We start from the raw sequence: 16,087 nt of genomic DNA, 5'->3' as shown, positions 1-16,087 counted from the left end.
GTTCAAGTTCTGAGATCGGTGTGTAAGGCTGATATAAAGGTTAGGGCACAGGGAAAAATTAAGGAACTGTGAGGCAGGGACGTTCCAGTGGTCTCTAGTTGCTCCCTGTCTCCCACAGGGAATATGGGAGATAAGGCAATCTCCACTTGAGTGAGTGGCAAAGGCTGGATCATCATCAGAGAAAAACAAGATTTCAGTGGAAAGGTTGTATTAGGCAAAGCTAGAGTCTCTAAAGAATTAATTTTTGGCAGTAGAATCAGAAATATACAGGGCAGGGCTGGCCCCATGGCTTAGCGGTTAAGTGCGGGCATTTCGCTACTGGTGGCCCGGGTTCAGATCCCGGGCGCGCACCGATGCACCGCTTCTCCAGCCATGCTGAGGCCACGTCCCACATACAGCAACTAGAAGGATGTGCAACTATGACATACAACTATCTACTGGGGCTTTAGGGAAAAAAAAGGAGGAGGATTGGCAATAGATGTTAGCTCAGAGCCGGTCTTCCTCAGCAAAAAGAGGAGCATTAGCATGGATGTTAGCTCAGGGCTGATCTTCCTCACAAAAAAAAAAGAAAAGAAAAAAAAAGAAAAAGAAATATACAGGGCATAATGGAACACATTAGAATGAGAGAAGATGGCTCAGGGAAGCAAGAGTGCTACACTGGATGGACATGAAAATGAAAAAGAGGAGCTTTGAACCTTTGGCAGGGATTGTGGATTATGCATGGAAAGTATGTTTCCTATTTAAAAATGAAATATTCTGTACATGATACTATATGCCACCTTTCAAAATATTTTAACTAGAGAGTATGCCAGTCACAAACCATCATATCTGATTTGCTCTATGGCACTGCTACATACAACAAAGTGTTACCTAAACAGTAGTTTTGTGTTTCACTCCTCCCTCTTGCCTGTCTCTTGCTATTCCCACTCTCACTTGCTTACCCTAGGACATTAACTCTTCAACTGTTCTTCCTCCTCCAGAGTTTTATCCTTTCAGTTCATAAAATGCCTAGTATGTATGCAAGAAATATTTGTTGAAAAAATAAATGATACTCTTTATGAGCTTTTTAAAAAATTGTGGTAAAGTACACATAACATAAAATTTACCATTTAACCATTTTTAAGCGTACAGCTTAGTGGCGTTAAGTACATATACATTGTTGTGTAACCATTACCACCCTTCATCTTCAGAACTTTTTTCATCTTATAAGTTTATTTCTTAAGTAAGCCTTGTGAATTATAAATTTTCCATTTTATATTTTAGAAATCTGTTTGTTTTTCTTTATTACTCAGGGTAATAATTCTTGAAGATGAACTTGAAAAGCTTGTTTGTGCTAAAGAAACACATGAACTAGTATCAGAAGCTTATCAAATCCTAGAACAGAAATTAAAGTTGATTCAGCCCCATGTTCAAGCGAGCAACAGTTGCTGGGAAGAAGCCATTTCTCAAGTGGACAAACTGCTACGAAGAAATACAGATAAAAAAGGTAGAGTTTTTGCATACACTTATCAGACACGCTTATTCCACTCTGGGAGGATTTTATTAGGTGTATTTCTTGTCTCCATGATGCAACTGACTTGACAAAATTTCTTAGTTTACTTAAAAAAAAGCTGAACTTTTTGTTGTACAAATTGACACTGAATATAAAGTCTTGGCTCTTATTTTATAAATAAAAAATGAATATGATTTAAAAGTTCCCTGAATCATATCCTCCTTTTTAAAAAACTTAAATGAAGGGATAGATTTCAATAGTATTATTTCATTATTAGAATTTCCAAAAACTCTTTTCCAGTTAGGGTAATAATGAGTTTGATAGTCTGGGTCCAGAAATTAAGTTTTCCTTTTAAGATAAAATACTTGCTTTGGTCATTCAGAAGTAGTATACAAATGCTCTAATAAGTGACACTGCATATTTGTTATTAAGGGTCTAAAATGTATTACTAAGTGCCATTATTTAATGGTAACATCAGAGTGCCTTATACTGCTAGGTAAAAATGCAGTCTTGAAATTTTCTGCAAAACTGCTTTCATTTGACCCAGATTTTATACTTGTTTTTACTCATTTCACTAATTTACTGTAAATGTTTGGTATATTAATTTTTAAACTTACAATTTAAAACAATACTATGTTTGTACCTTGGACCTTTATGATAGGGTTGATCAGATTTGTGTATAGAAATTCTATTGCTGCCAAAGATGATTAATGCTTTATCATCCTGTTATATCATCATTGTTTTGTTTATAGCTGGATCTGTAATCCTTGGGTTAATATCTTAAATAAGCTGAATAAGTCCTTATAGAAGGTATTAACTTTTTTCGAAGTATTAACTTTGAAAGTATTAACTTTTTTCAAAGAAAATGTTAACATGCTAATTACTAATATATTACCATCCTTTATGTCTCAGATGTAAATGGTGAGTAATTTTTTCTACAAAGGATACATTTGCCAAGGATTTTTATTATGTGTAAATATTTATGCATATTAACTTTTTGATATGACTTAAGTCTAGAGCTTTTTTTTTTTTTTTTTTTGGTGAGGAAGATCAGCCCAGAGCTAACAGCTATGCCAATCCTCCTCTTTTTGCTGAGGAAGACCGACCCTGGGCTAACATCTATTGCCAATCCTCTGCCTTTTTTTTCCCCTTTTTTTTTCCTTTCTGAAGCCCCAGTAGATAGTTGTATGTCATAGTTGCACATCCTTCTAGTTGCTGTATGTGGGACGTGGCCTCAGCATGGCCAGACAAGCGGGTGCGTCAGTGCGCGCCCCAGGATCCGAACCCGGGCTGCCAATAGCAGAGTGCATGCACTTAACCACTAAGTCACGGGGCTGGCCCCAAGTCTAGAGCTTTTGAGTACATTTTCTATAAATAGAAACACTGAGAAGACCACTGGGTGTTAAAAGATGCATCCTATTCACCCCTTCTTTAACATACTCTGAGATGTTGAATCTTAGTCAGTCACTCAAACGTGATTGTTAAAACTGTCTCCAAATCATTGGGCAGGTGATAAGCCATTTCTTAATTATGTTCTATATTTGTGGCTTTTGCTCATAGGTAATAATGATATGAATTAACATCAAGTAATTCACACACTTATCTCACTAAAATGCTCATAGTGACCATGGCTACACAACTTTAAATAAAATGTTTGAATTTTTTAAGAAACAAGTGATTTAGCTAGCAGTATCTTTTGTTTCTAAGTTATTTCAAAATTGCAGGAATATCACAAAACTACTTTTAACGTACCGTTCATCCAGATTCCCCATTTGTTCACATCCTACCACATTTGCGTTATCTCTCTGTGTATCAGTCTATACATTCTTTTGGTGATATTATTCTGAACCATTTGAGAGTAAGATTTCATGTCTATGAAATCCCATTACCCCTAAATACTTCTCTTTGCATTTTTGAAAAACATGGGCATTCTCCTACATATCCACAGTATACCATCAAAATGAGGAAATTAACACTGATATAATATTGCTATCCAATCCTCAGACATTGTAATTTTACCAATTGATCCAATAATATTTTTATATGTCCAGATCGCATGTGGCATTTAGTTTTCTTGTTCTTTCTTCTCCTTATCTTTTGTCTTTCATGCTAAATATTTTGTGAAAAAATACCTTGAGGTTATATAAATATCCTTTCCTTATCAAAATTTTTCCCACTATTAAGTATACACATACCATATGACCCAGGTGTATCATTCCTAGGTATTTACCCTAGAGATAAAAACTTAATGTTCACACAAAAACCCATTCACACATGTTTATAGTGGCTTTATACATAATCACTAAAACTAGAAGCAGCCCAAATAACCTTCAGCTGGTGAATCGATAAACTGTTATGTCCATCCATGCAATGGAATACTGCTCAGTGATAAAAAAAGAAATGAACTACTGATACATCAGTAAGATGGGGGAATCTGTAATCTACTCTCGTGGAATCTAATCCAGTCTAATCTGGAGGATCTAATGCTGATCAAAAGAAGCCAGACTCAAATCACTACATACTATATGATTTCATTTATATGACATTCTTAAACTGGTAATATTTAATAGGAACAAAACATTTCAGTGGGTACAAGGAGTTGGGTATGGAAGGAGGAATAGAGTATAAAGAGGCAACATTAGTAAATATTTTGAAGTGATGGGGCTGTTCTGTATCTGGATTGCGGTGGTAGTGGTGGTTACATGACTCTAATTTGTCTAAACTCATAAAATTATATACCAAAAAGAGTGAATAAGGGCTGGCCCCGTGGCTTGGTGGTTAAGTGCGCGCGCTCCGATGCTGGTGGCCCGGGTTCGGATCCCGGGCACGCACCAAGGCACCACTTCTCCGTCCATCCTGAGGCCGCGTCCCACATACAGCAACTAGAAGGATGTGCAGCTATGACATACAACTATCTACTGGGGCTTTGGGGGGAAAAAATAAATAAATAAAATCTTTAAAAAAAAAAAAAAGAGTTTCTTGAGGATGGGCACGGATGTTAGCCCAGGGCCGTCTTCCTCGGCAAAAAAAGAGGAGGATTGGCGGATGTTAGCACAGGGCTGATCTCCTCACAAAAAAAAAAAAAACCGCTGAAGCTTTGGGCCGGCCCGGTGGCTTAGCGGTTAAGTGCGAGCGCTCTGCTGCCGGCCCGGGTTCGGATCCCGGGTGCGCACAGACGCACCGCTTCTCCCGCCATGCTGAGGCCGCGTCCCACATACAGCAACTAGAAGGATGTGCAGCTATGACATACAACTATCTACTGGGGCTTTGGTGGAAAAAAAAAAAAAAGAGTGAATAAAATAAAATAAATTAGCTTAAAATTTTTTCACCCACTAGTTTTAGCATCCATTGATAGTTTTTGCTTGAATTAGATGTTACTGTGATGGTTGCCAAATGGTAATTTTCTAATTCCATTTTTCCTTTTACACTTGTTAGTTGGCACTCTATTGTAAGGTAAAGCATCCCTCTTTCCACTTATTTACTTATTTATATCAATATGGATGCATGGATTCTTGTTTTATTTGATGGATCATAATTTGTTACTATTATATGATTATTTTGGTGCTCAGATTGCCCAAAGTTTGACCAGAGGGAGCCCATTCAAGGTGGTTTGTGTCACTAGCATTCTTTGAGCACTTCTTTACTTTCTTGTACTTTGCTTGCCTCCTGCCCTACCATCAGCCATGTCTCCAAGAAGCCCTCATTCCTTTTAATAGAAAATTGCATTTAGAAACCAAGATCTGGGTGCTAGGTATGCTCATAGCCACTGAGATGTTATTGCTTTTACCACTTCTCAGTGTACAGACCTGGGAAATCTATCTGTATCTGTATACTTACCCACACATCTATATCTATTTCTATATCTGTCTGTACATATGTGTTATAAACCATAAGTTCACACCAATGCCTCCAATTTAATTCCAACACCACATAATTTATTCTGTCCTTCCCCCTTGCTATATTTGTACCTACTTTTTCTGATTATGAGAAACTTGGCTCTCATTATCTTCAATATATTTATTTATTTACTCAATCCCTTGTATATAACCAATCACCTGACACTATGGGCTGTCTCCCAAGCCACATTGCTGCTGACTCAAATCTACTGAGAGTTCTTCCCAGCCCAGCCGAGAGTCTCCCCAACCTTGGTCCCAATCATTTATCTAGCATTACTTTTGAGGCTTAAACCATACTCTTTTTAAGTAGAGAGATGATGAAAAGAAGAAAGCTGGATATGAGATTAAGTAACCCTGTGATTAGATACCCAACACCAATTTTAAATAATTAATCAAAGTTAAACTTACCTGGGTGATCTTTTCAAGCTATTTACTTATGAAACTCACTTCCAGTTTTAACTTCTGAAAGTAAAAATAGTATAAGTGAAGTGCAAGATTGAAGTTTGTTTTTTGTGAGGAAGAGTGATGGTCTGTCTTGAGACTGCTCCTATGCCGTGAACAAAAGTTGATTTGTTCAGCAAATATTTATAGGGTACCTGTTGTTTGCCAGATACTATGGTGAGGTAAAGGGGGAGAAAACCTGGTTTTCTCCTCCAAGAGCTTAAATTTAACTTAAAGTGTAAATCTACTCATGTTACTATTCTTAACTTTAATATCCTTAATTTTTTATAAATTAAAAGTTATGATCAGAACAAGTTGGACTATGAAATTGGCAAAATATTAGTACCAAGAATATTTTTTAATTAGATGTTCACTAGTTTCTCTGTGGCCTGTTTCTTTCTAAGGCAAGCCTGAAACAGCATGTGAAAACCCACACTGTACTGTGGTACCTTTGATGCAGCCTACTCTACATATTGCAGACAAAGATCCAATCCCTGAGGAGCAGGTAAGTGTGAAAATTGCTTTTTTTCCTCGTAAAGAAGAGTTTCACGTACAAAATTTACCTAACTTTCTCTGTAAGTGACATGGATAATTATTTCTTGAATAAGTTGTTGAATTTATATTTCTAATGAACTTCAAAATCACAACATAATGTGTTGAATAGTTTATATCATATCATTAGTTCTTAGTGCCTTGAATTTGAATCCATTGAATCTACCAGCAGATTTTCTTGTTATTTATATATAATTTTCCATTTCTTAGACACTTAAAAGTGATTAAACACATTAAAAATAAGTGAATTGACAAAGGTACCTTCTAGAGGTACCTGAAGGAAATGTTTTTACCTTGATCTGAGTGGTGGTTACCAGTATGTACACACATGTAAAAATCCTCTACACCTAAGATTTGTGTATTTGACTGCATGCATGTTATACCTCACTTTAAAAAACAATTTTATTTTATTTATTTATTTTTTTTTTGGTGAGGAAGATTAGCCCTGAGCTAACATCCGTTGCCAATCCTCCTCTTTTTGCTGAGGAAGATTGGCCCTGGGCTAACATTTGTGTCCATCTTCCTCTACTTTATATGTGGGACGGCTGCCACAGCATGGCTTGATAAGCGGTGCATATGTCCCTGACTGAGATCCGAACCGCACAAACCTCGGGCCGCCGAAGTGGAGTGCATGAACTTAACCACTATGCCACCCGGCCGGCCCCTAAAAAACAATTTTTTAATGATTGCATTAGATATTGACAAAGATTTCTTTTGCTCCTGATAAGGAAAACTTTTCCTTAGGTCATATTGTCTGTTCAGTATTCTTAATCACAAAGGGAGACCCTACTTAGTTTAACAAACAAGAAATTTGTTAAAATCATTAGATAGGTGACAGAATATTTCAGAGGGCCAGATAATCAAGCTTGACCCAGGCAAGGGTAAACACCAAAATCACTCAAAAGAAGTGTTGCAGTGGCAATATCAATGCTTAGATCACTGGGTGTAGACATTGCCACTGGCTCCATCATTGCTGAATAATAAAAACTACCCTCAGAACCTTTACTTCTGCAAACTTGACCTGCCACCATCCTTGCCAAAATGGATTCCTTAAGATGCCTGCTTCTTTAATAACAAACTTCTGAATCAGATCTGATCCAGGTACATCTGAGGATCCCAAGTTACTTGCCTGAACCATAAGTGCAAGAGAGGCTGGGTGAACAAGGATCCTACCCTCTGCCTTAGTGATATGGAGAACCATAAGATGAGGTGTTGCCCACCCAGTCCCAGGAATAGTGTTCAAACTTCCTAGGGAGTCAGAAAGAACCACGAACGTGCACCACAAAAAGACTAATATACCTGACCACCTCCCCAAAGCCCCACCCCTGCCAATTTTGATTGGTTTTGACAATTAACTTGTAATTAACTGTAATCTTGACTAGATCTGTAGAATGGTATCAGATTAGAAAAGTAATGATTAAAATTGTTAAACTTTCTTATCCACACCCCTTTTTCATATCAACTGTTAAGTTGTTTTAAGATTTCGATTTATCTATATGTTTGCTTTGTTTGCCCAACTGCTTTAATGACCTGTGCCAAGAGTCCTCATTTTTTAATCTTGGAGATGGGTAGGTGCAAGAAAATGAATGCTACTAGAATACTATCTGCTTGAAGTAAAGTGCTTTTTCTTATTTTCATTTTCAGGAGTTAGAAGCTTATGTAGATGATATAGATATGGACAATGATTTCAGAAAGGATGATTTCTATTACTTGTCTCAAGAAGACAGAGAGAGACAGAAGCGTGAGCATGAAGAATCCAAGAGGGTACTCCAAGAATTAAAATCTGTGCTGGGATTTAAAGCATCGGAGGCAGAAAGGCAGAAGTGGAAACAACTTCTGTTTAGTGATCACGGTAAGCACTGACTTCAGAGTAAAAGTTTATTTCAATGTAGGAGATTCTTTTTTTTTTGAACTATGAATCTTATTTTAGCTATATAATTCTTATGGCTTTAATTTTAGGGATCCATCAGTAAGTATAGTACTTTTTCTAATAGAAAATCAATTTGATCAATAAAAGAGTAGGTAAAAAATTGGGAATATGAAATCACACTTTTTTGTCAGTTATTTGATTTTTTTACTAAATTTGTTTTAGAATGGGCGATGAGTTGAATAAATTGGAGTGTTGTCAAATTTAGTGAATTCAAGGTTCTAAACTCTGTTGTCTTTATGTTGATATTATAAATACCTCAATGAAACACAAAGTAACAATTCCATGTTTATTATTAAAACAAATGAATTAAGACCTAGGCCACTTAGCTACATCATTAAGGTCGCTTAATTGATTTGAGCACGTAAGTAGATGGGAGAAGAGGAGGTGCTTCTGTGCGTACCGTCTCCAGACTTGGATTTGGACAAAGTTGGGTGACTGGAAATACCTAAGATTAGCCTTAGACTCCTTTATGTTTCCTACCCTTCTTTTCTTTAGTGGAACTTCATGGGAGGCGGAGAAGGGAATGAAGGGAAGCTTGATACTTAACGTTATCAAACTAGCTAATTCCTAGTTGAGGAATTAATTCCTCTGGATTTCTAAGACAGTAGAATGGGACTTCCCTTCCATTTTTGAGCATGAAGCTCCTTGTTGAATTGAGCCCAAAATCAACCACCTTCTTTTCCCTTCCCCTTTTTCACTAGAAGTATGTAGATTACCTATACTTCTGGAAAATTCCTCAGGATTCTCTTTTCTTCTCTTAGGAGCGCTACCATTCTCCCTTGTCCAGATGTACATTGGACAAGATGTATCTGCAAGCTCATTCCAGATATTTCTCAAACAGCACATTTATAATGACTCTTTAACTTAAAAATCTACAGTGGTTCCTTTCTTATTGTATTAAATTTAAACTCATTTTCCTGGTTTCAAACCTCTCCATCATATGAGTCCATCCTATCCAATTGTATTTCCCACTATTTCTAATATAGATATCTTCTTCTAGTTATATTTATCTAATTAGACTGTGGTTCCACAAACTTGCTGTTTTTATTCATAAAAAGTATTCATGCTGATCCCTTTACCAAGAATTCTGTCTTTTCCACCAAGCTGTCCTCTCCACCAGTCTCCTCGGTGAATCCTTCTCTGACTGCTCCAGCCCTGCCACCTTTCCTACCACTACAGACCCTCACACCAGAGGAGCCCTGTAGTGAAATGAAAGCAGAGATTGACTGAGATTATATTCCCCCATTTAATTAGCAGTAATCAGGAATATCAATCAACTTCTGATATATGTTGCATTTTTTAAGACCTGGCAGATTTATAGACTAAAGCTGTACATGAAGACTGACAATAGCACTGTATATGAACCTATGTCCTTTTTCTATTGTTTAGTATTTTCTTCATGTAGCTTTAAAATTATCCTATTGACAGTATGGGCAAAGATTTAACAACAGAAATGTGTCTCTTTTCAGGTATGTGCTTTCGATAGTTTACGTTTGAAAGGGCAATAATGCTGATTTAGTTTGTGAAAATAAGTAAAAAGCTGCTGATACCATAAAATGCTTTTCCCATGAAAAATTTCAGTACATCTTCCAGAGTTGTTTTCATCTCTGCCTACAGGGGTAAAGTCCGAATGGAATTAGAGAGGGACATTCTACAATGGAACCTGCTGTGGCCATTTTTTTCTGTTGCTGCTTCTCTAGTGGAGTTACTGCAGCTTAGGGATTTGTTTCTTGGAAATGGACACGTTTTACAAAATTATTTTTTAAATAAACTCCAGATCTTCAAGACGCACCTTTTTTTCTTCCGTCATGCTTCATAATATATTGTATTGTACTAACCCCTCATACTGGGAGGAGAGACTGCCTAGCAAGCAACCCACTGCCTACTAACATCAAGAGGGGCTATATAAACTTCATTTTCCTTGAAAGGACAACTTCTGCCGTATGGATATAATATTTATGTATTATGCTTTGTACAATAGTTGATCTTAAATGCAGATTTTATTTCATTTTATATTTTTATGTGGCATTACAAAATGTGTAGAAGTTACGGCTTTACTTTCATCAGGGTCTTGTTAGGTGATTGGCAAGTAAGTTTTATTATATGTTGCATTTTTTTCCCATGCTGTTTTAACTTGTGAATATATATGTGTAGAACATATGATCATTACCTGGGTTACTCTTAGGCCTTTTATCTGACACGTTATCAGTGAAAACCATGTGCTTATTCTTTAATGCAATGATTCTCAAACTTTCGTGTGCATCAGAATCAAGTGGAAGGCTTGTAAAACATAGCTGGTCACCACTCCCAGTTTTCTATTCATTAGGTCCAGGGTGGGGCCTGAGAATTGCATTTGTATGAAATTCCTAGGAGATGTTGACTGATGCTGTTGGTTTGGGGACCACACTTTGAGAACCACTGCTTTAATATTTTGAGTAAGAATATGTGAGGTATTAAAATCTTCATTAAAACCCCATCTCACTTCATTTCTTAGGCATTTTATCTCTTATGAAGTTCTCTGGATTTATAAATTTACATTGATTTTACTAGAAAGTTTTATTTAGCTTTTATTTATTTATTTATTGTTCTTTAAAGAAAAACACTACTTTGAATTTAAATTAAAGTTTAAATCATTGCTGGGTCCTTAGTTATTTTTCTTTCTTTTTTTTTTTTTTTTTTTTTTACCTTGGAAGCTGTGTTGAAATCCTTGTCTCCTGTAGACCCAGTGGAACCCATAAGTAATTCAGAACCATCAGTGGATTCAGATGTGGGGAAAGTTGGTAAATACGATACTGAAGAGGAAAATAGTAAACCTTCCACAACTGACAATGAAATAAGTAGTAGGACTGAGTATTTATGTGAAAACCCTCTAGATGGTAAAAACAAAGACAGTTCTGCAAATGAAGTCTTCCTCCAAAGAGCTGAAGAAAGAGTATGTTACCAATGCGACAGTGAAGATGAATCTCAGGAGGCAGATTTAGGTGGCCCGGCCACTGCCCATCCAACTCCCAGGGACTCGTCACAGCCCTCCATCAAGCAGAGGCTGGCACAGCTACAGCTGTCACCAGATTTTACCTTCACTGCTGGCCTCGCTGCAGAAGTGGCTGCTAGATCTCTCTCCTTTACCACCATGCAAGAGCAGACTTTTGGTGATGAGGAGGAAGAACAAATAATACAAGAAAATAAAAATGAGATAGAAGAAAAGTAAGAACCAAGATTTACATGAAGGATTTGAAATTGTTCCTTTTGTGAAAGTGTTTTAGCTTCAAGACTAGATATTCCACTGGAAAGGGAGAATGAGTATCAGTTTACTACATATAAAGCTAAGATGTGAATTTACAGGAAGAACCTTGGTTTGAACAACTGATCTGAAAGTAGTTACCTGTAAACAGCAGATCTTTTAGGAAAATAAGAGAAAGGTAAGGGCTCTTTTGAATAAACTGCTGTTTTATTTGCAGCACAACTGATCGATCTTGGAAATTCTTTAAGTACTTTTAGTAACAAATGAATTTATCATTTCTTGCCAGAATTTGCTACCATAAAATGACTGGGATAATTCTGTTGCAAGAACATTAAACATTTAGTATGACGCCTTTTTACTGTATTCTCGCAGTTAATAACTGCAGCTATTATGTTAATAACAAGTTGTTTGTATTTTATTTTTGTTTATACCAGTCTTAAAACAAAGATACAGGTTCTGAATAAAAAATAATTGAATCCATGCAATTGATGTGTAGTGGGGTTTGGAACTAAAATGTAGTTTCTAAAGTACTTGGGTTATGATGTGTTTCTTATGTTTCCTTGGTCATATGTGTATTCACGAGTTAATTCTAAGATTTCCTAATGATCTTTTAAAGAAAAACATTGTACCATTTTAAGAATTACCCTTTCAATTTTTTGTGTGTTTATCGTTTTCTGTTCTTATTGCAACTAAAAGAGATAATGTCAGCGTGGGATCCCTATGGTCCAAGGCCTTATCCCCAACTTTGCAGAAAGCTCTTTTTATCAATTTGCCTAGAGATAATGGGTGCCATTAACACAAGCAGGTCACCATGCTGCTGATTTCTAGCCCGAGACCATACCCTTTCCACCTTAATAAGATTCTGGAAACATCCTGTCAGCTGCTGGAAAGCATCCTTGTCTCCTTAATACTTCAATTACATACTACCTCTTAAAAGAGGTTGCTTTCCAAATTGTTCAATCTCATCTGTTTTGTGTTGTGATTGCATTTTCAAAAGCGATATTTTCAGGAGTATATATTTTTTTGAAACTTATAGCTCCTATGCACTGACATAGTTTATAGACATTATTTGGAGAAAATATAGGGATAACTCAATTTATGCTGCTGGCCTACAAAGGAAATTACATGATGAATCTAGATTGTCTTTAGAATTAAGAAACACATTCGAATTCCTCTAACTTAGCACTTCCAGTGAGTAAATTTTCGTATACTGAAGGGGATATTTTTTTTTTAAATAATCTAAGGATATTTATTTTTTATCCTGAGGAAAAACTTTGTTCTGCTTTATGTGTAGAGTAGAGAGCCTTTCTACTATAAGTGATTCTGCCTGTTGCCAAAAATTCTGCGACTTATCTGTAATTAAGCTCTTTAGGAGCAATATCTTAGGGTGGGCCTAGTTTACCACTTAGAAATAATTAAATTTCAAAAAAAAAACCCTTGTGTGGTAACTGACTATTATTTCTTAAATAATAATACTGAGAGTTTATGTTCTTTTTAAATTAGTTTGCCAACTCCTTTTTTCCTTGGATTTTGAAGAAGTAATTATGGAAAAACTTCATAATCTTTCTCTTAATCTATAACTGTACACAGGAAGAATTAGAGTTTAATAATTTTTAATTCTTTTATTATATTTTGTTTTTATTACACCAGTTTGGGAAAAATATCCACATAGTTCAGTGCTCTCTAAGGTGATACTTTTTAATTTTGAAAGACTAATTTTAATCAGGAATTCCTAATCTTCCAGTCTGATCTGTTTTATTCACTAGTTGTTACTTAGTTCCATGAAAATTCTACTTGTTGAAATCATGATATAAGAATCTTGGAACTTTAATTGAATATTCTTTTTTTGTGTGGTTTTCAAAATTTCTTTCATTTTTTAAAATATTTCCTAGATAAAATATTATCTTCTCTGTGAAAATTCCTAGTGTTCTCTTATAATAGTCTAAGTCAGTGTTTCCCTGTTTTTTCATGGGGCACTTACATTAGAATAATTTGGAGGTCCTATTTTTTAAATGCAGATTTGGGGCAATACTCCCAGTCATTCTTAGTCATTTTGGAATGAGACCTGATATTTATGCTCAGTAAAATCTAAGACCTCTGTCTAGGACTTTATTCTTCTTGTTGTGATACCTTAGAAAATAAAACAATAAGCTAATGTAATGTGAATAGTTATTCTTGTTTGTTACTCTTCTAAGAATATTTCACTTTGTCTTACCAGGCTTTTGACTAGTTTTAGTAGTTGCCTATTAAATCCTACAACCAAAAGAAGCCCTCTGGGAAAAATATTTTGTGGAGAAAACTTGTAATTGTGCTTTCCAAATTTTGCAGTGGTATTTTGACAGGATAATTCTCGTTAGGAGTAATATCCTGACAGCTATTAATATGAACATTTCCATAGTTTGTTTTAAACCTAGTATTCAATGTAAGAATGCATGAAAGAGGCTATTTATTTAGATCATTCTTGAAGACAGGATTTTTACCCTTTGCCTACAGTTAGAAAAGTCATGGCAATAATGATCTGGTGACAGTTATCATATCTTAAATCCCTTTTTTTCAGCTTTCATTAAAACTCTGCGTATCTGGCTTATCTTGGGCCAGACCCTCACTGGTCTTTGATTTGCTGTCCTCTGCGTATTTTCACAAGTTGTCTGTATTATCTGACTTCATAAATTAAGTCTTCATTAAAACTAACTGTACTTACAGCATCTGAATATATTTCATTAGGAACTGATGCTTTGATTCAAGTTTGATTTCTGAAGTTATTGAAGATGAGCAAGTTGGGAGAAACACATTTAAGGCAAATTACTAAGGAAATTTAAGAATATGGGTTTAAGGATTTAATAGGCCTGAGTTTAAATCCCACATCCATCATTTAAAAGCTATGGGTGTAGCTGACCTAATAATGTCACGGGGAGTTTTTCCAGCAAAACCCAAATTCTCTGGATTCCTAAATAGTGTTTGTGATTTCTGACTTCTCAGAAGTAATTTAAAAGGAAACAAAACTTTTGAGGCTGAAAAATAAGATCTGGTTATAAATATGTTAGTAAAACAGGTTAAAAAGTTAAAAACTCAATTTTTAAAAAAATAAATAGTAATATTCTGATTCATATAATAAAAATGGTAAAGCTTTTAATATTAAAGCATAAAAAGAATCAAATTCTGATACATTTCACAAAATTATATGTCAAATGGAGTGTTAATCAGAAGGGACCTTTACAGGGCATTTCGCTCTGGTGACTGACTTTTATTTATACACTATCAGTAATGTAAAATATGAAATATTTTGATGAATGATTAGAAATCATGTAGGAAGAAAAGTTTAACTGATTTGGTTTAATCATAGTATATTGTTTTTATACCCAAACAAAACAAAAACTAATTACTATCAGACTATGGTATAGCTCAGCTAACTCATTATTTGAACTAAAGTAGATATCATGCCTGAATCACAACCAGACAAATCATAAAGATTGATTTATTCTTCCAATTCTATTTATAAGAACATATCTATGCAATTCACACTTATATTAGAAAATGAAGCTACAAATGTTTTAGAAAAGAAAATATGGGAAAAAATGCCCTAACTACAGTAACAGTTCATTTATCTGTCATCATTCACAGGTAACTATCTTGCATGAGTTAATTTTTCAGGTAACCGAGGCAAATCCATTTAGCATTAAATTTTTTTAACGGTTCAATGGGAAATTTTCTAAAATGTACATTCTACTTCTCCACTTTTTCTAAAGTATTTAGGATATAATTTTAATTTTTTCTTTGTCATCTTTAAGAACATCAGTTCCTATCGTGGGGTGATAAACAGAAATCTACCCACAGGGGATACTGAGAAATAATAATGCCCCTTTCCTACAAGACCCTGCATTGCTATGCTTTTTGAGTTATGTCTGTTTTTCACAGTTTCTCTATCTTCCCTTATAATCAGCTGTCACTTTTTGCTGCTGTCTTGTGTGCCTGCCTCCTGCACTAGGCCCCTAATTTGCTGCTTCTAATCTGCTGTGGACTAAGAGACCAGATTGCCAAGCTTTCTAGAATTGTGTCTAAAATAAGAGTAAGTAGACTGAAAGAAGGCTAGGGGCTTTTCTGTGAGTAAAGTGCATGGACTCTGTGGTACCTGTTTGGCTGCTTAGCATACTTTTGTTTGCCTCTTAATTCTCTACTAAGAACTTGCTAAAAATACTTGGTTGAATATGTGATTGCCATACATTTGAAGTATTAATTTTTTTATATATTGATGTTTCTATGTCTCTCCATTAATGAATTCAGCTATAAAAGGAAATTTAACTATCATCTTTGTATAAATCGTTGTGTATATTTTAGGACAATGGGAAATATTTTTTTCTTGTTAATTTTTCCTATTATAGTAGACAGACTTAAAACTTACAGCACTTTAAATGTGATTTCAACTCTGTTCACCAAGATTTATATTCTAGGACTTTTGGTTTGAGACTAAACATGCATGGCTAATTTAGTAAGAACTAGCTGGCTGAGTATTTGGGAATGAGTTATTCTCGATATCC

The 16,087-nt window shown here is 35.3% G+C and overlaps 1 protein-coding gene across 7 annotated transcripts in view; it reads left to right on the top strand.

Annotated features, from left to right (window-relative positions):
- Nucleotides 1-13,718, top strand: part of VEZT (vezatin, adherens junctions transmembrane protein) — a 65,092-nt gene extending 51,374 nt beyond the window's left edge. For 6 of the 7 annotated variants that reach the window (XM_058568626.1, XM_058568625.1, XM_058568623.1 and 3 more), the window contains 4 exons: nt 1,293-1,486; nt 6,234-6,334; nt 8,026-8,233; nt 11,005-13,718. In XM_058568626.1, the coding sequence (XP_058424609.1) occupies nt 1,293-1,486; nt 6,234-6,334; nt 8,026-8,233; nt 11,005-11,519 (1,018 nt within the window). In that variant the 3' untranslated portion in view covers nt 11,520-13,718. Of the gene's footprint in view, nt 1-1,292; nt 1,487-6,233; nt 6,335-8,025; nt 8,234-9,928; nt 10,103-11,004 lie in introns of those variants that run through there. The other variant, XM_058568627.1, reaches the window with a different exon arrangement.
- The last annotated feature ends 2,369 nt before the right edge of the window (nt 13,719-16,087 follow it).

This window comes from Diceros bicornis, chromosome 25, assembly GCF_020826845.1.
Source record: "Diceros bicornis minor isolate mBicDic1 chromosome 25, mDicBic1.mat.cur, whole genome shotgun sequence".
NCBI classification, from domain to species: Eukaryota; Metazoa; Chordata; class Mammalia; order Perissodactyla; family Rhinocerotidae; genus Diceros; species Diceros bicornis.
Note: the sequence above shows the minus strand (reverse complement) of the source record. Positions and strands in the feature narration are given on the sequence as shown.